At 43.0% G+C, this 21882-nt stretch overlaps 2 protein-coding genes across 6 annotated transcripts in view; one reads left to right on the top strand and one right to left on the bottom strand.

Moving 5' to 3' along the window:
• SLC6A6 (solute carrier family 6 member 6) overlaps positions 1–14097 on the top strand; it is a 73583-nt gene extending 59486 nt beyond the window's left edge. For all 3 annotated transcript variants that reach the window (XM_073351301.1, XM_073351300.1, XM_073351299.1), the window contains 4 exons: positions 1195–1297; positions 2406–2506; positions 4932–5102; positions 7388–14097. In XM_073351301.1, coding sequence (XP_073207402.1) covers positions 1195–1297; positions 2406–2506; positions 4932–5102; positions 7388–7528 — 516 coding nt within the window. In that variant the 3' untranslated portion in view covers positions 7529–14097. The remainder of the gene's footprint in view (positions 1–1194; positions 1298–2405; positions 2507–4931; positions 5103–7387) is intronic.
• A 5476-nt stretch (positions 14098–19573) lies between these two features.
• Positions 19574–21882, bottom strand: part of GRIP2 (glutamate receptor interacting protein 2) — a 480102-nt gene continuing 477793 nt past the window's right edge. For all 3 annotated transcript variants that reach the window (XM_073351295.1, XM_073351294.1, XM_073351297.1), the window contains exon 24: positions 19574–21855. In XM_073351295.1, the coding sequence (XP_073207396.1) occupies positions 21661–21855 (195 nt within the window). In that variant the 3' untranslated portion in view covers positions 19574–21660. The remainder of the gene's footprint in view (positions 21856–21882) is intronic.

Genomic DNA, 21882 nt, shown 5'->3' with positions numbered 1-21882 from the left:
CACAAGCCTTCTTTTGAAGATCAGACTTAAAACAAAATCTGAGGGATCTCTGTAAGAATTAAAATAATGTCCATAACTGACATTTTGAATACACTGACAATTTGTCCAGAAATGTTAATGTGAAACTAACATAAGAAGTGAAGAAAATTACATCCATATAGAACTACAATTCAGCACATTTAGAGCAATATGTGGCAATGAAACTGGACAGATCTGTGTAATATTTAAAAGTAATAGAGAGAGAGAGGGAGGGGTCATGCTGAGAAATCTTTCCATTAGACTCATAAATGGAATATCTCCTAGTGCAGAGGTGGGCAAACTCGGCCCTCGGGCTGGATCCGGCCCCTCAGGGCTTTGGATCTGGCCCGCGGGATTGCTACCCCCGTGGCACCACACCTCTTCAGGAAGCGGCCACACCATGTCCCTGCAGCTCCTGGGGGTGGCGGGTGGGAGGGCAGAGAGCTCTGCACACTGCTCTTGCCTGTGGGTACCACTCCCAAAGCTCCCATTGGCCAGGAATGGGTTACCGCGGCCAATGGGAGCTTTGGGGGAGGTACCCCCCTATTGCATCCCGCACCTCAACCCCCTGACCTGAGCCCCCTCATACAACCCGCTCTCCTCCTCTGCCCCAACCCCTTGCCCTGAACACCTTCCTGCACACCTCACCCCCTCCCGCACTCCGCCCCTGCACCCCAACCCCCTGCCCCGGCCCTGCAAGCAATTTCCCCACCCAGATGTGGCCATCGGGCCAAAAAGTTTGCCCACCCCTGTCCTAGTGAGATGACTTTAGTCTCATTAGAGGAGTTTATGTTAAAGACCAATTATTTATTTTCATATGTTTCTATAAATGCCCGTACAAAAATATCTTTAAGAAGGAAAGACTTAAGTGTCTCAATCGGTTATACTAAGTGGCTTAATTTTAATCAATAAGCTTCTGCTTTAAAGTGCTTTCAGTGATAAACAAGCATCTTTTCTAGGGAGGTTAATGCTAAGTACTAACCTTTAATAGTTGATTGACATCTGTACTTGCTAAAAAGCAATAAGATATTTTGGTAGAATTTTACTTTTTATAAACAGTCAAGAATTTGGTACAGCATGGTTTTCTGTTCATAAGGCTATTTTATTTTGAATTGAGTATAGAGCACTCAGGGTTTTAGTGACTGATCCTAACCCTTTTGCGTATCTCTTTTACAGGGTGGCATGTATGTGTTTCAACTCTTTGACTACTATGCAGCTAGTGGTGTATGCCTTTTGTGGGTTGCATTCTTTGAATGTGTTGCTGTAGCCTGGGTTTATGGTGAGTAAGGATCCCTAGGTCTAACATGAATCTTATCATGAGTCCATAAGTTTTACCTATTTGCTGGTCAAAGCTAGCAAGACACCATTCAGCAGACTGAACCATCCATTCCTGACTAGTCTGTGGAAGCACCTGCTATTTTGCCATTATTGTCATTTTGCTCTTCATTCCGAGGGCCACATTTTCAGCTGGGCTCAAGTCAGCCTCCAATTTTTTCATACAGAAATGAATGTTTTTTGCATGCTCATTGGTAGTTAGATGCACAATTAAGCATTCCCATGTGTAAATGTAACATCCAGAGCTGAACTTTCGGTCGATAGTGAAAAGCTCTGATTGTGTCTCAAAGACCTATCTTCTAAAACTGTCATCTCTACATGGGTCAAGCCAGCCAAATAGAAAACAGATGGGAGAGAGCCTACAGAAAATGGATTATGTCTGGTTATTTTTAGGTGATTCAGATTTCCTAAATCTGACAATAATCTATGTTGCCATTTTGACTGGCTATGACTGGTCATTTCCACAGTTCTTCATGAACTATTAATATTATAGTATTAATTATAAATACTATTCTTTTACTTCATATTGAACCACAGTAAAATTTAGATTGAAATGGGCTGTATCAGTTATTACTCAGTCCTTTCTCAGGCAAAACTTTTGCCAACTTCCATTGTAGTTCTGGGGTTAGTATTCTGCTGTAGTAACGCAGTATTCTACTGCAACAGTATGAGAAGAGAGACTTCCCTCAACCTTTCAGTGCCACCATGCGCGGCCTTTTTGAAATTCCTGTACATCACACTTGTTGAACAATATTGTACACAGCCCTGTAATGTAACCTTTCCTCTTTACTATGGAAATTAGCATCCATGAAAATATAAACAGTGCATCTGATGCACTTAGCCACAGACACTCCTCTCTAAACACAAACAGCTCCCATAGACTCAAAACAAGCCACTATTTTTCCTCTTCAGCTCCTTCTCAGCCACAACTGTGCAGCTGTATTAGTGCAATACCAGTTGGTTACTGATGTCCTATACTATGTGGCTTTCATATCCAGGCTCCTGATAATGCTCTTTTCTTCACCAAATCACCAAGTGACTATGTATTCCAGGCGCTGATAATATTTACGATGCCATTGAAGATATGATTGGATACAGACCTGGTCCCTGGATGAAATGGAGCTGGATTGTAATCACACCACTTCTTTGCGTGGTAAGTACAGAATCACACTGTTTCTCATCTTGCACATGTTTCTTCTTCCAACCTTTGTCCTGGTTTTTTGTCCAGTAAGGGGGAACTTCCCAGAGGGCACTGTGTGCAGGTACCCAACTGAAAGGGGTACACGCAGTTTGGAAATGCTCCATTTCTCATTTAGTATTATATATAACACAAAAAGCTATGCTGCAAAATCAGGCATTCAGACGTTAGGAAATGCCAGAATGAAGGTTGCCTGTGCAAGGTTACCTTGTCCGTTCAGTCTTCCCCATAGCTCCTTGTCCAGTTTCAATGCTCTCCCTGAGCCAACTGACTCCCAACCCTACCCCACCCTGTTTCCCTCATTGATTCCCAGTGCCAGCCTTCCCACCCAGCCACACCTAGCCTCACCTCCTCTCTAACTAGCTCCCTGTCCTTGGCTCCTAGCCCAGCCAGTCCTAGTCTCCCTTCAGCTCCAAGTCCCAGTCACAGTTCCTCTCCCTGCTTTACTTACAGTCTCACTAGGCTTCCTGTGTCAATCCACTTTTCCCCCCAGCTTTGTCTCATCTGTATAAGAGTTAGACAGCTGCCTCCTCCACATTGTCTGAGGACCAGCAGGGGGCTGTCACTGAGAGCAGAGATAGGTTCCCTATTTTGATTTCCGGTGCCTGACCCTGTGCGGATGGTATATGCACAGTCTGGTCAGCACTAAGACCTGTGAGCGGTTTGAGCATGGTCAGTGAAGATGGAATCGTTGGAGCTTTTAGTGTTGAGCTCTAGAAAGTCTCTGCTGAACATGTGTTAACTATGATTTTTTCAAAGGCTTATTTATAACTTGGCCAAATTTGGGCAGATTTTCTTGGGGATGGTAAAAGTCCGAAACAAAGGCCATCCTCCTGCCAAATTCCAAGTCCCTACACCAAAGTATGGGGGGCATTAGAGCATTTCAAAGAAAAGATCTCAAGAATTTTTCAAAATGGGCAAAACAATATATTTTTTCCTCGCCTTGTCTTCAGAAATGACTGAACCATTTTGGCTGAAATTTTCCAATCAATCAATATCTATCAGTCAACTTTAGGCAGACACTCAGCATGGAAAACTTCAGCCCAAATGGTTAAAGTTTGGTAAAGTTATAAAACATCTGAAAACAGGATCTTATACTGGGAAGTATTGAGCAACCTTAAGCATAGACAGTAATATCAACCCCTCTAAATCTATAGTGGAGCAGTGTCAGCTAGTCTTGATGAAGATGTTGGAAGTTTTTATGCCAGTGGTGTGTAAATGTTGACACTTTGAGGTGGACAGCTGTAGCATGGCCTCAATGCAGCAGAATTCTTATATGCAAGGCAGTGGCTGGAGAAAATCAAGTCCCCCTCATATTCATATTTCCTGTTTTCTTGCAAACACACACAGAGAGAAAATATTTCCTTTCTCACTGATGCATGTTAATGCAACACAATAGAATCACATGTTCGGTATAAAACCTCCTTACTGTCAAAGCAAGTGAGCTTGCGTGTTGAGTGTAGGTGTCTTGACAAGTGATCTCCCTCCCTGTCTTTCTGACACCTAACATATATGTATGGCACCTATCATATATGTATTGGCTAACACCATGCTCACTGTTCAAAGTGAACACAGATGAGGGGAGTTCAGGAGATACTTACTGAGTGACTATGTAAGTGAGTAAGGAGATACTTACTGTAAGAGTACTGTCATAATATCCTGACCAGGACTTTGGAACAACAAAAGAAAAGCGTATCCCCTTATAATCCATCATTGGGTTTACACTGAGATCACTGCACGATGGAACAGGACTCTGGAGGTTAACCAGTGCTGTATGGATGCCCATGCAGTGCAGACCTGACTCACTGGGCTTATGGCAGTCTACCTCACTGTTAAGTGTCTGTTTGATTTAAGGAGCATCCAAGAACCTGGCATACAGACTGTAGCACAAAACCTATTAGTGTTGGTTGCAGAGCAGAAATAAGTAGTTTTCCTAATTTTGCAAGGGGGAAGAGCATATCTTTCCCTTGCAAAGTAACCAGTACTGAAATAAAGCATCTTTATGCTGGAGGACAAGTTGCTCAGTGTTAGGAGATAAAGTAAAGAACTGCACAGAGAACTCCATTTGCAATGCACAAGTGTTACTGGTTCTACAAAATGCAGGAACTGTGCTACATGTTTGAGTGCTGTCTTCTGGGACCATATCTATTAACTGGCTATTTACATAAATATGCACATATAAAGCTCTCTTGTAACAATTTCAGTGTAGAATGTCTTTCCCATGGTTTAAAATGCTTAGCAAAGTTGGCCAGTGCTGCCTTTTACTGCCTTCCTTTTCTGGATCCCAGTGATACCCTATCGTGTGTAAGCTGCAGTGGATCCACAATGCTAGTACCTATTCTATAACCCTTCTTCTCGTTTTGTTTTCCTTCCCTTACAGGCGTGCTTTATCTTTTCTCTGGTCAAGTATACACCTCTGACCTACAACAAAGTTTACACATACCCTGACTGGTCCATCGGCCTGGGATGGGTTCTTGCCCTTTCCTCCATGACCTGCATCCCATTGGTCATGGTCATCCGCATTTTAAAGTCGGATGGCTCACTTATTGAGGTAAGAATGACCACACAAATGGTGGGTGGATGGTTACTTTGTGTGTGTGTGTGTGTGTGTGTGAGACACAGAGAGAGAAAAGTTTAACATTTAAGAGTAAACGGTGGCTTCAGTTGGGGGCCACTCTCTTTGTATCTGCTTTGTTGATTTGGCTCCAGGAAAGTTATTTTAACATACAGTGGATAAAGCAAGCCACACTGGAGAGGTACGGTATGGCCCACACTTGTCCATGTCTTTAATATGGAAGGGCTGCCAGTGGAGAATACAGACCCCAGCATGCTAGCCTCCACCTTCTCCATCTTGATAAAGATGAAGCATGGCATGCTGTGACATGAAGCTGTCTTCTATGCAAAAGATAGGCCAGCTGCAGCCTGATCCATGTTATGCAAAATAATCACAACCCTTGGAAAGCTGCCATTGTGGCTCTTGGTAGGGCAAAGTTGAACATCTCAGTTTAACCAATATAAATAATCACTTTTCAGATCATCTTTCAGCAAACATTATGAATCCTATCTAACTAGATTAAAACCTAAGCCTTCTGGCCTCAAAAAAAAAAAATCAGCTGATATGACGTGCCTTCCATGGCTGTGTTCTTTTTGTTCAACAAAATGTTCCCTCTCTGAGCACAGTTGTTTTTTAGTCTAGTTTCACACAGAAACTAAACTATGCCTATGTGCACCAGAGTTCAGTTTGCAAGGCAAAGGGAGCTCAACACACAGTTCAGTAGGAAAATAGTAGAGATAAGATTAGAGATAGAAAAGTTAGAGAGAAGGCCAAATCTAAATCTGCACCAAAGAACCCATGGAATTTTGAGGATATTTAGTACCACATGTGAAGGCCATGCCTGACCTTATCTCTAGTCAAAAGCTTAATTCCCGAATTTTAGGAAAACTCTTCTGAACTTTTTGGCTCTTCTCTCTCTCCCTCTCACGGTCTAAAATGACCCAAATGAAACACTGGCTCCAAACGCTCCCAAACTTTGGGGAAACTTGGATTCAGATCTGAACTTTACAGCTTGGTCCTGCCTCTGGCAGATACATGCTTAGTGCACCTCAAAGACAAGTCAAATACATTCTTCTATTCGCCCTTCACAGTATTTCTTCATCTTCTCTTCAAACTGTGCTTTTTTTCAGTAAAGAAAGTAGCTTTTCCCAGAGCATAGTAATACACTTGAATGTGTGCGTTCTCGAAGTTTTAATGGTCTTTTTAGTGCTGGCTAGGACATTTTGTTGGGGCATGTTATTTTCCTGTCTGCATTCTCACCATCTATTCAGAAAGAGGGCTAAAAGTAGCCAAAGCTGCCTTTTAAGATCATCTTAGGAGGTAACCACTTGTCAAATGCCATCTAGTTCCTTCTTTGTGAACTGAGACTAGAAGAAAGGTCTCAGCTTGCCAATGAACTACCCTGTTTAAAGGCAGGATTGTTTTCAATACAATGAGAGAGAACACATGAATCGGAGGAGACTCTATAGCACTGAAATTCAACTTGTGTTTAGTCAGGCTCTCTGACTTCCCATCCAGTGAGGCCCTAGTGCTCCTTCTTGAATAAAATATTAGGGTTGGAAAGGATATTCTGGGTCCTGTAGGCCGCAATGCTACATAGCAATAGTACAGTTTCCATTAATCTTATAGCATCCCTGAATATCTGATGGCCAAGTCTAGCCTCAAATACCTCTAATGATGGTAATTTCACAACTTTTCTTGAATTACGAGCATGCTTTTTCTCTGATCTCCAGTCCTTAAAGATACTGGGTTTCATTCTCTAAGTGAGGCCAAGGGCTCAAAAATAGACTGAACTTTTACATGGATAATGAGATAGTTACATTAGATAGGATAAAAATAGCTTTAGGGGGATATATATCCATATGCTTCAGAGCATACATCAACTATGAATTGAAGGGGATAAGGAAGAAAGCTCCCTATTGGGCAGGTTGGTTAGCATCTGATATCAGCCATTCTTGGACACTGGACTAAGTGGACTACTGGTCTGAGCTAGTAGAGTATTTACTAATGACCTAGCCTAATTCAGATCCTGGGTTTAATGGTAAAGATGAAAGTGGACTTCCTGACAGTGAGCCAGATTAATTGGTAGAGTCACAGGAGCTGCTCGTGGTAGTAAGCACTATGCTTGCGGATAAGCAGCTGCGAGATGAAGCCCTTCATAAGATGCTCAAGAGCGTCTGGAGAGAACTATGTTTTATGACAACACACTTTTCTAGACTCTTGCTCTTCGGATCGACGTGGCCATTTTTCTAACCCTTGGCTGTTGCTCTTTCCCCTTTCAGAGAATAAAAGCAGTGGCTGCCCCTAAGGAAATGAATCGGTGGGCCAAAGAAACAGAAAGCACCACCTCGTTCTGCGCCAATGGAACTCCTAACGGTGGATTGATTAAGCCAACTCATGTCATTGTGGAGACTATGATGTGAGCTCTCTCTGTGAGAGGATAAACCTGCTTTAACTGCCATTTACTAACCATAGATTCTCATAGGACCGGGTTTACAGAGCTTTATATTTGCACTAGGATTTATTTTTATTTCTCACAGAGAAAGTTGTTTTTTGTGGTGTTTTTTCTCTCTCTCTCTTTTTTTTTTTTTTTTTTTACATATTTTGTAAGGTAATCACAGCAGAAGCCTCGCGCAGGAGGCAGCTTTCATATCAGACTAGACCTATTACAGGAATTTACTACCATTGGGGTTTTTAACACGTTAATAGCTCTCTGAATATTATACATCTTATCACTTGAAATTGATTTTCTTGCCAGCAATATATTCAAATCTCAGAAAGCAATTTTTTAGGTGCTGGTGTGGTTGGGAACAGGGTAAACAAACCCTAGAACTCATGAATGAGCTCTGTTGAGAGAATTGCAAAAAAAAAAAAAAAAAAAAAAAAAGAAGAAGAAGCAGCCAAAAGGTGGATGTTGCTGCAAGGGATTGGTTTTCAAAGGTGTAGTGCTTTCGTCCTCTGGTTCAGGCAGGGTGAATGACCGATTTCTGAGTCATGATGCTACCTTTGCTATGGTCAATATATATATATATATGGTCAGCTGGAGGAGAGAAATGCATGGGGGTGGGCAATGCAGTTAGGAATTAAATACCCAATCAGGACACCTGTCCCTCCTGAGCAGCATGTAAAAAGTCCAGTCACAGTAGAAGAGAAACTACTTATTGCCTACAGAAGACATCTTGCCTGAGGAAGGAGTTTTGTGCACAGACCCATTAATTTTCCAGCATGCCGTAGGTTAGCTGAGATGTTACTGGTTTAAACTTGCACTTTGTACGAACAGAATGGTAGGAGCAGCCTGTGTGATAGTGAAGATCTGAATTATGGAGAGGCAGCATTCGTGTTTTATGGAATTTAAAATATATATGTATTTTGTAAACTGCTGGTCTTTGGTAGCAAAAGAAAAATATATTGAGGACAATGATCGCACCAAGCTTAACACCCAGCATGTTATTCATTACCACAGGAGCAAAGCAGCCTAGGTATATATTGTACACCAGGCATTTCCAGCAGGCACATTTTTAATAATAGTAATTAAATTAAGAGAACAACAATGCTTAGCACACCCCTATGCGCTGTTCATCCATATACCTCAAAGTGGTATCCCTGTGTATTTATTTTACTATTGTTGTTGCAGTTGGGAAAGCAGGTCCTGGAGGGAAAGTGACTTGTCCAAGGTTACAGAAACTCAGTGGCAGAGGTAGGGCTAGAACTCAGGTCTCCTGACTGTCTTGCCCCAGAGGACCATACTATCACCATTTTGTTTTTTGGGTAATGCATTTATCAGGGACAAAAAAGGGGGAATTCCACCTACTGTAAACTAGGGCTTTATGTAAATTGAGAAGTATGTAATTTTTCTTTGGTTAAAAAACATTACATACCATTCCAATTTAGACTTAAAAGAAAGCATTTAATGCAGTAGAAAGCTGCTAAACAGTTTTTAAAATAGTTTTTTAAAATACAGCCGGATGGCTGTAGGTAAATTGATCACATAGGCCAGGTCAGGAATTTCAATCGAGATTTGCTCCGTGAAGAATTTCAAACATCTGGATAGATCTTGTTTCACAAACCTCAATACATGCTGAGAAGATGCTCCCTAAAGAAATCCAGCCCTTTCCATTTGGATACGGTACTTGGGAGATAATCCTAATTGTAGTACCACAGTTAGGCTAGCCAAAGGGATCTGGGGGGAGCTTCAGCAGCCGAGTCTGTACCTGCTTATACTATTGCCAGTTCAGTTTGTCCATGGGTAGATTTTTGCAGTTTAAATGTGAACATATCCAGTTCTTAACATTCCTACATGGGACATTTTTAAAAAGATGTCCCATGCATTAACTGTATGCAGTGTTGTTACAGCCATGTCGGTCCCAGGAGATTAGAGAGACAAGCTGAGTAAGGTAGTATCTTTTGTGGGACCAACTTCTGTTGGTAAGGGAGATAAGCTTTTGCGCTACACAGAGCTTTCCTTCAGGTCAGGCACTAACTGGTCATTGCAGCAGAAACTTGTAGTGTTAGTATTAATGTAAAATGGAAGGGGCAATTTAGAAATAAGAAAGGGACCAAAAAAAAAGTGTCTTGTATAGTTGGAGAGTCTTTATAATTTGCGTCTCTTTTTAAGTCAGAGGGGCTGAATTCCAGCAACAAAAACAGCCAACACCACATTAATTTTGTTTTCTTTTCCAATTACTGTATTATGAGAGTTGCAGATGAAACACTTATAATTTGTTATGGCAACTATCACATCTCGTGCTGAAGGTAAAAGCCACCCTGAAGCTACTCGGGGTGCCTTGACCACCTCAACAGAAGAATTCTCTAAGCCAACGTGATTAAAATTGGATTTTGAGAACTTTAGTGAAGAAAAAAAAACAATTAAAATCAATTCCTGTGTTAAATATTGCTTTAACCTTTTGCTATCAAAAGGCAACTAAATTAAAGCTAAAACTCTGTCAGACATGTTATGTATTCCAGCCTTTGTGGAAATGGAGAAGGCCTGAGTCAAAGCCTGCTGCAGTCAATGGAAGGATTCTCAGTGGGCTTTGGATCAGGCCTTTTGTCCTTCTCAAAATCTCGTCATACTTTGTGTATAGGCACAATGGCATGAGTTAAGGTGAGAATAGCAACCCCATAATTAAATTCCTCATTTCAGTTAGTGTAAATTACAGTAACATATTTTGTTATAGACTCACATTTTGTGTGCGCACACATACTCTAGAAGGGGTACATCTGAGAGGGACACTAATTAGAAAAATAGTTTGAAGGTTGAGATTGAGATTTCATGCTTCACACATGGTGGAGGGTGGATTTGCATTAGGAACCAGAGGGTTAATACTACACCTTTAAAACTACAAATAAACAAGAACGAGAGCCCAGCGCCATTTTGACTCAAACTGTGCCATTCAAATCAGTCGCTTCCATGTTCCAAGTGAAAGTGTCTCACACACATATGCAATGACCTCACCGAAGTTCTGCTGGTGTAAGGTTCGCTGGCCCTGACTGTGCTATTCATCCTGACCGCAAGAAAGGGCCAGATTCATGAAGAGCTATTAAATCCTCCTTTCTCTTGAACAGTCACCCAGAACAATGCTGGTCACCATCCCACGGTTTTGAGCACCAGCGAGCCTATTCACAGTTTAGAATGTTTCCTAATGCTTTTATCTACATTTTACCTGGTGGTAAACTTGCATTTCAACATTATAGTCTGCTAAATTAAAACAAAAGGTAAATGATTCTTTCAAGTTCATATTTTCTACGTATTTATGGTTGCAATGATAACTAATTTTCTAATTCACTTTGTAGCAATGTGTGACCTATTTTACCTGCAGCGGAGGCACTAAATATCATGACTAATCATAGATGAACTGATTTCAGTTAAGGGGAAAATACCCCAGATGTTGGCCTTTTTTTACATTTCATGCACCTTTGTACTTAGTGGTTTCTTCTGGGTTTGGAAATGGCAATATTTCCAACTTCACTGAAATCAGGTACTGAAAATTTCATGGGGGAAATCTTTCGCTCATAAGATTTTCAGACCAAAGCAGTGCAGATAATCAAAACTTATGATTCTTATCTAAGCCAAACCTTCCAAACTCTTGCAGTCCACCTGTCACTCACCTGATCTCATTAAAAGTCACAAAGTATGATAACGTAACCAGTAGACTGTATTGGTACAACATGGTTTCATGAACAGAATTTGTTTTGGTTCTCATTAATTTTCCTTTTCACCTGTCTATTGGTGACTCTGGTCCAAACAGATCTATGAGCTTCCATATGTTCTCACTGAAGTTTGAGATATGGAAACCAATATGGGTCAGTTCCTATGCAGCAAACAAAAATAAAAAAGGACAGTAGTTCTGTGTACCACCTTAACATATGTTGCTATCCAAACTGCAGTGGAAGGTCAGCTCTTGAATGTGGGTTCGGGAAGTGGCTCAGCAAACGTGAGCTGCACTGGTGCACTTGCAAAAAAAAGTGCGGCCTTCTAATCGTTTTAACAAGACAACGGCAGAGAATTTTATGTCGTCACTGTAATCACATGATCAGTGACTAATCAGAACTCCGGCTTGTTTTTAATGTAGTATGTGCCCTAATTGCTCACCTGCAGATGGACATGGCTACCCAGCCTCTGTCCCAAATAGCTCTAGATCTGAAGAAGGGTGAAATGCCCAGCAGTCAGTAGTACGTTGTTGAGCAGAATTGACAATTTGGTAATGTCTTTGTCATAAGTGTGTTCAAATCCTGTACCCACTGATACCAATAGCTTAACCGCCGTTTGTCTTCAGTGGGAGAGGGACTGAACACCTGGAATGACTGGTTATGAAGCCATGGCTTGTGGTCGCTGTGGGTCAGGTAGGGAGACAGTGTAAATAAATGGTTAAATAAGAGGTGTATTGAGTGGAGGGCACAGACTACTAAAGTGTTTCAAGTGCACTGGGAAGAAAGTTGGCCATCACCTAACACCGAGGAAATTCAGTGCATTTGGCACACTCCCTGTAGCAAACAACTGTTTTCAGTTCACATCTCAAATGAGACCCCCACCACAATTAAAAACAGCCTTAGGGGAGGTGCTGCTATGTCCAGTCTTCAAAGTATTTACAGCATTCTTGGGAGATGATCTGATCAGGTATTGCTGGCAAAGAAAAGTGTGCAAAGGAAAAGCTCTTTTGAGTGCACTGCAGCAACAATGCCACCCCACCTTGTTTGATGATTGACAAGAGTGCACTGAAGTAGGGTGGGACAGGTTAGCCAGTATTCATAGGCGAGAAGCCTAAACCTCAAGGAGCCAAGATCACCTCTTCTTAACTAGTGATGGGGTGAAATAAAAGCTCAGAACCAACGACCCTGAACTTTGGGGAACGTAGGTTAAAATTCATGGCTGCCTCTGTCATAGGCTGAACTGAAATCCCAGGTCCAAAATACCCCCAAAGAGAGTTCAGATATGGATCTGAAGGTCACAGCTTGGGCCCATTTCTTCCAGAGTTAGATGCCAAAGCCTTGTATTTAGAATTAAAGGTTATTATTAACTCTCAGCTGAGAAGCGTTCAGGAACTACTAGGACACAACCTTTAATCTGTTATATTTATTCATTTTTAATCTAGGGTGAACACGCTCCTAATTGTACTAATTTGTTTACAGAGGAATTAATGTTAAATAGGACACGCTGGGTTTACAGCTTTGTGATGTATTACTCTTTAGTTTATTCTGAGCTACTCTAAGGAGGACATCAAAGCATCAGATCAAATCCCTAGCTACAAAGATAAACACGACTCAAGCATCTGTGGACACAGAACATAAGAAAACAAGCTGAGTGCATAAAATGAGACCTTGATCCTGCATGCCTTGGTCAGGTTAAAAAGCTCACTGATTTCAATGGACAATTTAATTTCAGCAGAAATTTTGCCCAAGACAGTGCCCAACCACGACTACAGCTGGTCCAATTTTTTTTTTTTAAAAGGAAATCCCCCCTGCCAAATGGAAAATGTTTCATTCAAAGAGTGCTAGTTTTTCCAAAGGCAAACAATGTCAAAACATTTTCAGTGCCTCCCCCCTTTTTTAAAAAAAGTGGAAATTTTGAAAAAAAATTCTTTAAAAATTTCCATAAAAACATCAAATAAAACCCAGGTGGCATTTTTCAACGATTTCTAATCAAAAGCTAAAACAAGATCTGAAAAAGCTTAACCAAAATATAGCTTTAGAGTTGGTTTTAAACCTGGAATCAAGTAAGGATCAAAGTCTGTGAAGGCAGGTTGAAAAATGTGTGTGCAGGGGGGAGGGAGTCACAAAACTTTTGTTAATTTAGCCTTCCATTTTTTCCCCATTAAAATCAGAATTTTAGGCCCAATCAGAGGGTACAGGAGAACTAGGAAAAGAAACTGGATTTCTTTAGCCTGGCACTTGTTGTCTGTAAATCTTCTGCAGCTGAGGTGTGAAAAGGTTTTTACAATAGACAAAGTGGCAGAACACCAGTGTTGAAAAGGTGTTGGGAGGCTGAATGTTGTGGGACAGATTGAGGTGGGTCCATCATTTGCTCTTGTCGAAGAACTCAAGGATGTTCTCTTAGCATTGGATTAATTGAAGTACTGCTCTGAAATGCTCATTGTTTTGCTCGGATTTTTTTTTCAGTGTGATGTTGTGATTGTTACCTGATAGATCTCCAGGGACTTCAGATAGTAAGCAGTGGTCCATCTTGTTTGATGTATTTAGCTAAAAACAGTGGTGGTGGTGATTTTTGTTTTTTATTTAATTTCCTAATAACTGTAACTACAGTATGTGATAAGTAGCACGTGGAAGAGTGACGATGTTGAAGTCACCTGACCTTTTTAAAAACTTTAACAATAATTTTTAAAAAAAAATGGGGTTTTGTTCTGAGCAGGACTGTTTGTATTTGAATAAGATCCTGGAGTGTAATTCAATCCTTAAAACTAGCCTTTGTGTATACAGTAAATGTTTGTATTTTGCAGTATCTGTTTTGATTTTTAGATAAAAATGTATATTGATATTTTTAAGTCATCTTTGCTTTTTTAGATGGAGTTTGTAATCACCTTATAACAGAAAATAAATTTTTCCTTTATAAATTAAACGCATTTGTCAGTTATTTTTAAGATTCAAATAACAGGAGACAACCTGTTATGCTCTGTGCTTATTGCAAAATACGCAAAATGCACGCTATGCTTTGGAATAGATTTCAGAATAGGATACTTTCAAATGACCATATTTCATTCAGTTGGGTCCTCACTGCTACACTACTATTAGACTTGGCAATCGGTGAACTCACCTCCAAACGTGGTCAAGTTCCAAAGACAGTGGATGGTTATTCGTACTCACTCACTCAAAATTTTCAGTGACTTCCCCCAATCTGCTTCATTTCAGCCTTGCTCAAGTCTTCACAACTTCCTTGATTTGGATTCTCTCACTCCAATGCTTCCCTTAAGTTCAGCTCTGCTCCCTCCATCCTCCCTCGCCCCCACCCTCACACACTTTCACCAGGCTGGGGCAGGAGGTTGGGGTGCAGGAGAGAGTGAGGGGTGTGGGCTCTGGCCAGGTGATGCCTACCTCAGGCGGTGGTGCAGTGGGGCTGAGGCAGCCTCCCTGCCTGCCCTGGCCCCGCGCCACTCCCGGAATGGCCAGGTTGGCCCTCCAGCCCCGGGGGCAGAGGGCTCTGTGTGCTGCCCATGTCTCCAGACACTGCCCCCGCAGCTCCCATTGGCTGCAATTCCCGGCCAATGGGAGCTGCAGATTCGGGGCATGGGCAGTGCATGGAGACCCCCGACGCCTCCCTGCACCTCCTGGAGACGCAGAGAGCCTGCCTTAGTCGTGGTGTGCCGCCAGATTTTTAGCTGCCTAAAATCTCCTGGTTTGGCTTCAGTAGCCTCCAGGAGATAAAGCTCAATTCCAGGAGACTCCCGGCAAAACCAGGAGGGTTGGCAACCGTACTTAGAGGCAGGACAGGCATACTTGTGTTCATTGGTATCAAATGCTGCAGAGAAGTCCCGCAGGTGAATATGAATGCATTTCCCTTGTCTGTGGAGGAAATAGTATAAGGAGAAGAGAAGACTGGGGGGGGGGGACATAACCTTTTACATACTGAAAAACTGTGTTACAATGAAGACGGTAAAAATTGTTTTTCTTAACCTCTCAGAATAGGGTGAGACACAATGGGCTTAAATTGCAGCAAGGTTGGTTTCGATTGGACAGTAGGAAAAGCTTCTGAACTGTAATGGTAGTTAAGCACTGGACAAATTGCTTAGGGAGACTGTAGAATCTCTGTCGCTGGCGGTTTTTAACAACAGGTTTGGGTACAACAGATGTCCCACAGATTGCACTGGCTTCCGCTTCCAGTCAAAGAGCTCTTCATGGTGTTCATCTGTAAGTTTTATATGACTCTAGGTACATTAGAGATTCTTGCCCATCCTAGTGCCATGACACTTGAGCTCAGCTGGACTGTTTCGATAATCCTCTAGATTTGAATGTCTGGGCAAGTGGAGACAAGATCTGAGTCTGACCCCACATCTGTGTAAATCCGGAGTAACTCTAGTGAAGCTAATCAAATTAGCTGAAGGTTAGGGGTCTATTAGAGGAGTGGGTGGTTGTGGTTCTGTGGTCCGCACTGTAGAGGAGGTCAAACTAGATGACCATGATGGTCCCTTCATATTGCTATTCCCAGAAGACTGTGGCGGGTGCCAAACATCCCGCCGCTGAAATGCTGCCGCAGAGAAGCAGCAGCAGGAAGAAGCGTCATTGCCAAAATGCTGCCGAGAAACAGGCAACACATTGGGGACCCCTGGCTTAGACTATGAGACTAGACTTCTGCACATGGGCTTAGTCAGAGACATATGAAGGATTAACAAGAAAGTCCATGCTCTTAAATTGGCATTTTTTTAATACAGAATTAGATACATACCATGGTTTGAAAATAACACATAGAACACGTCTGGTTCACAGTGAATTCAGTAACAAGTGGAGAAGAATTGCACAATCAGTTATTTCACAAAGGGCTTGCAGCCTTGGATAATCAGATCAGCTCCTAGAATCATAGAATATCAGGGTTGGAAGGGACCTCAGGAGGTCATCTAGTCCAACCCCCTGCTTAAAGCAGGACCAATCCCCAATTTTTGCCCCAAATCCCCAATTTTTGCCCCAATAAAATTGACCAATCCCCAATTTTTTGCCCCAGATCCCAAATGGCCCCCTCAAGGATTGAACTCACAACCCTGGGTTTAGCAGGCCAATGCGCAAACCTCTGAGCTATCCCTCCTGTTTGTTCTTTCCAAGAAAGGGACTAGCTACATGGATATGTTGGAGTTCAAACAGAAGAAAATCATTTCAGGAAAGGCCTAGGGCCTGTGTTATACAGAGGTCAGATGAGGTGATCACAGTAGTCCCTTTGGGCCTTGGACTCTCTGAACTGTCCTGTACTGTTCTGGTGTTTTCAAGTGAAGTTTGTGAGCTAAAAATATGGAACATGTGCCCATCTTCTAACAAAGATTACTGGACTTGTTTGACATGGAAACTGCATCCAACACAACCAGTCACTCTCAGAACAGAGTTATATTGGGTATTACACTGCGGGGCATGAAATTAAATGAATTGAGCGCCAGAGAAAAGAACTACCAGCCCTGGAGATTTGCACGCTGTTTATCCCCTGAGCAGTAGAGCACAGGCAGTCTAAGGGCTAGGCCCCACCTCACCAGCACACTGGCTCACAGAAGGAGGTGGGCCTCCAGCCGTGTGAGTGCAGGTCAGTTTCCACAGACCACTCAGTTCCGGGCCTCTCAGTGAGACAGGCAATGAGGCGACAGACAAATTTCCACATCACACATCCTAGGGAATGAACCATGAGAGTTCACCAGTTTATTTCACATTTCTCTGTGAACTACCATTCTAGGGCAGCAACTATCTGCCGCTACTGTCTTCAGCAGCATTTCAAATGGCAACCTAGGGAGAAGAATTTCATATATTAACATCCAGCCGCACACGTTTGTCTGTCACCTGCCTACCACCGAGTCAGACATCTCAAACTGGGCATTGATGGAGCCCTCTAAGCCTCTGACCCCTTTCACTTTAAGTGCCTCCTTAGTTTTCCCCACCTCAGTGTCCTCCACACTCATTTCTGAGCTACTGGTGACCCAAGCCTCAGTCATAGCACAGGCAAGGGTTGCTAGAGAATGATAATCCCTAAAAGCAGCCCACGTCAAGGAGCCGCTGTTGTGCGGTTTGTGTGACACCCAGATGGCTGAATACTTACCCAACGAGAATGTCTCCAAATCCGAGGAGCCTCTTCACATGACCTTGTAAAGCTACCACCACCACCCAGCAGTGAGGTTTGTACATAACATTTTGTAGTACAATGGGTATCTTATTACAGGGTAGGTGCCTCCAACGTTAAGACATTCTAAAGCATTCCAGATGAGCTGCCAGATGTGATAACTTTTACCTTGTGTACAATGGAGGCAGGGTTAAGAGGATACTGAACTGCTGAAACTACATTTGCTCCATTACACCTAACAAGATTTTATGCAATGCATACAGAGCCCTCTGGTTTACCCTGCATTGCTTTGGCAGTTGATTCCAAGTATTAGGTGCCGAACATCTAAAGGTCTTTGTTCTAAGGAATTTGCTACCTAGAAAGACAGACAAAGGTCACAGATAAGAGCTGTTTACTGTAGCAATGACCTGACCACAAATATTTCCATAAAAAGATTAGGTAAATTAAGAGGAATGATCACAGGTCAATCAGGGGCTTGATCTTGCACTGATCCTTCTGGGCCTGATCCGGCAAAGTATTTAAGCATCCAACTGCTCCTACTAACTTCAAGGGAACTACAGATATACTTAAACCTTGAGACACTTAACAGCCTAACAGTGTGGCTGTAAAATTATACTGCCCAAGGCAACAAATTGAATAAGCCTTAGGTTATGTCTACACTGGAATTAGACACCCACAGCTGGCCCGTGCCAACAGGCTCGGGTTGCGGAGCTGTTTAATTGTGGTGTAGATGTTAGGGCTTGGGCTGCTGACAGACCTCTGGGACCCTCCCACCTTTCAGGTCCTAGAGCCCAAGCCCAAACTTCGACTCCAGGTTCTATTGGCACCTAATTGCAGTGTAGACATACACTTCGTGGCTTGGGCAGCAAAATTGTACAGCCACACGTTGTTAAGTACACGCTGTAGGGTGACCATCTTTTCAAAAGGCAAAAGCGGGACACATGCAGAACTCCGTGGCTCTGCCCCCGCTCTGCCCCTTCCCCTGCGGCCCCGCCCCCTGACCAGGCCAGAAGCTGGAGCTGTGGTAAGAACTGCCCAGGGAGCCCAGACTGCTGTGGGCAGCCCCAGACCTTCCACTTGCCCTGGGTGTGGGACTGGTTGCCCGAGAGCAGTCCCCAGCCCGGGGCACATGCCCAGGGTAGGCAGAGGAACCCGGGCTTCCCAGGTGGCTCTTACTACTGCCTGGCTCCGGCTTCCGGTCTGGCCAGGGGGCGGGGCTTCTGGGTGAGAGGAGGACTAAGGGGCAGGGCCTCATCTTGAGCGTGGGGGGGGGGCGCTAAGGCCCACCTCAGGCCCCTCCTGCCCCCACCAGGAAGAGGCTGGCACCACCCTGAGCCTCGGGCAGGTGGAGAATGGCGCCACAAGTGAGCCAGGAGAAATACGATCCTGGAATAATTCAGCCTTGAACTCTGCATTTCAGGACTGTCCCACCCAATTCAGGATGGGCGGTCACCTTAGTCTCAAGGTTTTGAATCAGAGGGTTTTACCTAGGTACAGAAGAGAGTCATCTACTTTAAGCTTACTGTGCCAAATTATACTAAAGACCGAGGGCTGCTTTTAGGGGCAGCAGCACATGGAGTATCATAGGCAGCCATTACAGATGGGCAAGATTTGGAGTTGGATCCCATGGATGTTGAAAAACACTACATTCTGGGATTGAATTTGTGCCCTTCTCTCAAAGCACTCCCATTTCTCCAATCGGAATACTATTTAAGACCAAATCCAAACTCACAAAGCTTTTCAGTCAAATTTACAGCCAGATTTGGCCTGGTCCCAACGTGGGTGTGTAGGGAGGGTTCAAGAAGCCTTTACCCACAAGGCCCAAAGACAAGAGAAAGACCCTGTCCTGAGGTGGGGAAAGGGTAGGGATTTCTCCATCCTCACGGCTCAGGAAATTGAAATCTCCACAAAGGGGAAGGGAGGAGAAGGGAAGGCCATGTCCCTAATCACCTCTGCATTGGCCTGCTCTGAGTGTACAAATGTGCACATGAGGGAGACGGCTGGACCATCCAACCAGCCAGTATTATCTGGATTCTAACCTTTAGCAGAAATACACTCAAGAACAAGGCCAGATGCATTTCACTTGTTTTTATTTAATTAAAAAAAAAACAAAGTCATTGCAATCCCAGTTAAATACAGAGATTTACAAATAGGTCCAAAACAGGACTAAAATATTCTTTGAAATGCTGTACCTTTAAATATTGTGCTTTCATAGATACATAAGAAAATTAGCATATAAAAATACTTTACAAGGAATACACTCTAATATATGGATAAAAATACACATTTAAGTAATGCATTTCAGTTTAGTACCATTCAAAATGCATAGGAAGGGATACAAGGACCAAGTTGTTGTTTTTTTAAAGCCTTTTTAATAAAAGTCTTCATTAAAAACCCATTAGAAGCCGCACTGAGCTTCTGCCTTTTAGAATATTGCATATAAAAACACTTTCAGCTGTACTGTTAATGCCTTGCAGTATCAGTTATGGCACATTATCTAGTTATGGCAGCAATGGTATGGAATATTGCATACGTGAGACAAGAATGGTTGCACCTACAAATAGCTGGATGTGAGAGACAGTTGCAAATTTGCCTAGAGTACAGACATGGGAATTAGTCCTGGCTCAGCCTTGGTGGAACAATGAACATTTCAAAGCTACATGGCATCCCGAATACACAACAACAACAAAAATAAATAAATAAAATGAGAACAAGCAGAAGGAGGAGACCCATTTCCACTAAGCAGGGATCTTTAAAAGGATGTCCCCTCCCCTGGGGGAAAAAACAAAACAAAACAGGCCCTTACGACATCCGTTAAAAAATAAATCATAATAAAGTGCAAATATATGAAACACGGAGCAGGCAATCACATTTGCCATGTGAAGAAACTGACACGGGCCAGCAATTTTGTGTTTGGAGACGAGAAAGGAAGAGATCATGCCCTTGGTTGCATCGCAACTAGTTTGCTGCAGGCAGATTTTTAAACCATTTCAAATATCACACCCATATCTTCTACAAGGAGCTGGGCTGAGTGCAGGGAGACACAGGGTGAGGAAGAGCTACCGAAAAAGGCATCGTGCTTACTAACCACAGAGAGGTTAACGATAGGTAAAGGAGGGCAGCTATGGCAGACTACAGGGAAGTGTCCAAAACCTATCAGAGACATTTAAAAAAGTGTACACACTTGTACTTGCACTAAGGTGACCCAATCTGGGGCACATATGGGAACTGGAAACACAACATCAATCTAGGAGAGGGCTTTTCGTGCCAGCATTTGGCAGGAGACCACAAGGATTTATTTATTCAAAACACTGGAAAAAAATAACCCTGAAGTTGGCCTGAGATGAATGTTGTTCAGCTGTTTGCTTGGAGGAACAGCCCCGGTTTTCAATGAGAGGAATCTCTGTGATGGTCTATGTGAACAAGAGAGCTAGTGATTCAGGACAGCCATTCAGTGGCTTTCCTGGATGCTGTGTTGTACTAAGTGCTCTGTAAAAATGTATGAGGACAGACAACCAAATTGTGTCTTGGAGTCAGCAACGGGGGCAAAGTGCTTCCTTGCATTTCCAAAGGGGTGGGTGACGAGGGTGGGATTTCCAACTGGAGAGAGACGTTGATCCATCAAAAGGATTTAGCTTTCAAAAGAAAGTGCATCTAGCCATTCGCAAGTGAGTTTTGAGTTGGGTTTTAAATGGGACTTAGTGCTGCCCAGTGTGGGTGAATGTTCAGGTGGAAAGGGGATTTTCAAATGTCAGATTTGGTGGTAGTGTTTTAAAGAGGCTATAGGATGAAGTAGCATTTCCTTTCAAAGAAACCAGGATTTGTTTTACTCTTACTGTATGTGATTAAGAAAGCAAACAACAACGCAAAAAAAAAATAGCACCATGTGTGTTTACAGGATGGCCAAGTCCTTCAGAATGACGGTGTCAGAGGAGCAAGGAGATGATCCACCCTCCATGAACCCACGCACAGTGAAAGCTCAGGCCTACTGGAGCTGAACGATGACTGAAGGTTGCCCTGCCAAAGGTGAATTACCCTGGATGCTGTTTTCTGCTATCAGCAGCCCATTTTACCATTTGCATTAACCAAGGTCCACACTGCTCATCTGGTTTAGCTTGCACCTTCAGAGCAATGTCTGGTGGTCTAGGAGTCACAGCTAATGGCAGACCCACCTGCAAGTTACACTACATACAGCATTACAGTTACCAGTGCAAAAACAGAAAACCACAATGGATACTCATCAGCTTTTCCACCATGGCAGGGCCCAAAGGTACCTTCCATTTAAATCCTCCCTCCTCAGAGTGTCTGCATGCTTGTTTTGACCTCCACGCCCAAGGACTGTGGGACTAACTCTCCACTGGCCTCCAGTTGGGTATTGGCAGCGAGTGCCAGGGGGTTTCGACTAATGACTAGGTCCAGTTTGTCTCCTGCCTCGGAAATCAATGGTACAGCCAGACAGCAGTCAAAGTCTCTTGTTCGAATGCGATTTACCTGCGGGGGGGAGCGAGGAGGGAATGT

Source organism: Lepidochelys kempii, chromosome 7, assembly GCF_965140265.1.
Source record: "Lepidochelys kempii isolate rLepKem1 chromosome 7, rLepKem1.hap2, whole genome shotgun sequence".
NCBI classification, from domain to species: domain Eukaryota; kingdom Metazoa; phylum Chordata; order Testudines; family Cheloniidae; genus Lepidochelys; species Lepidochelys kempii.
This window is presented reverse-complemented; position numbering and strand designations above follow the sequence as displayed.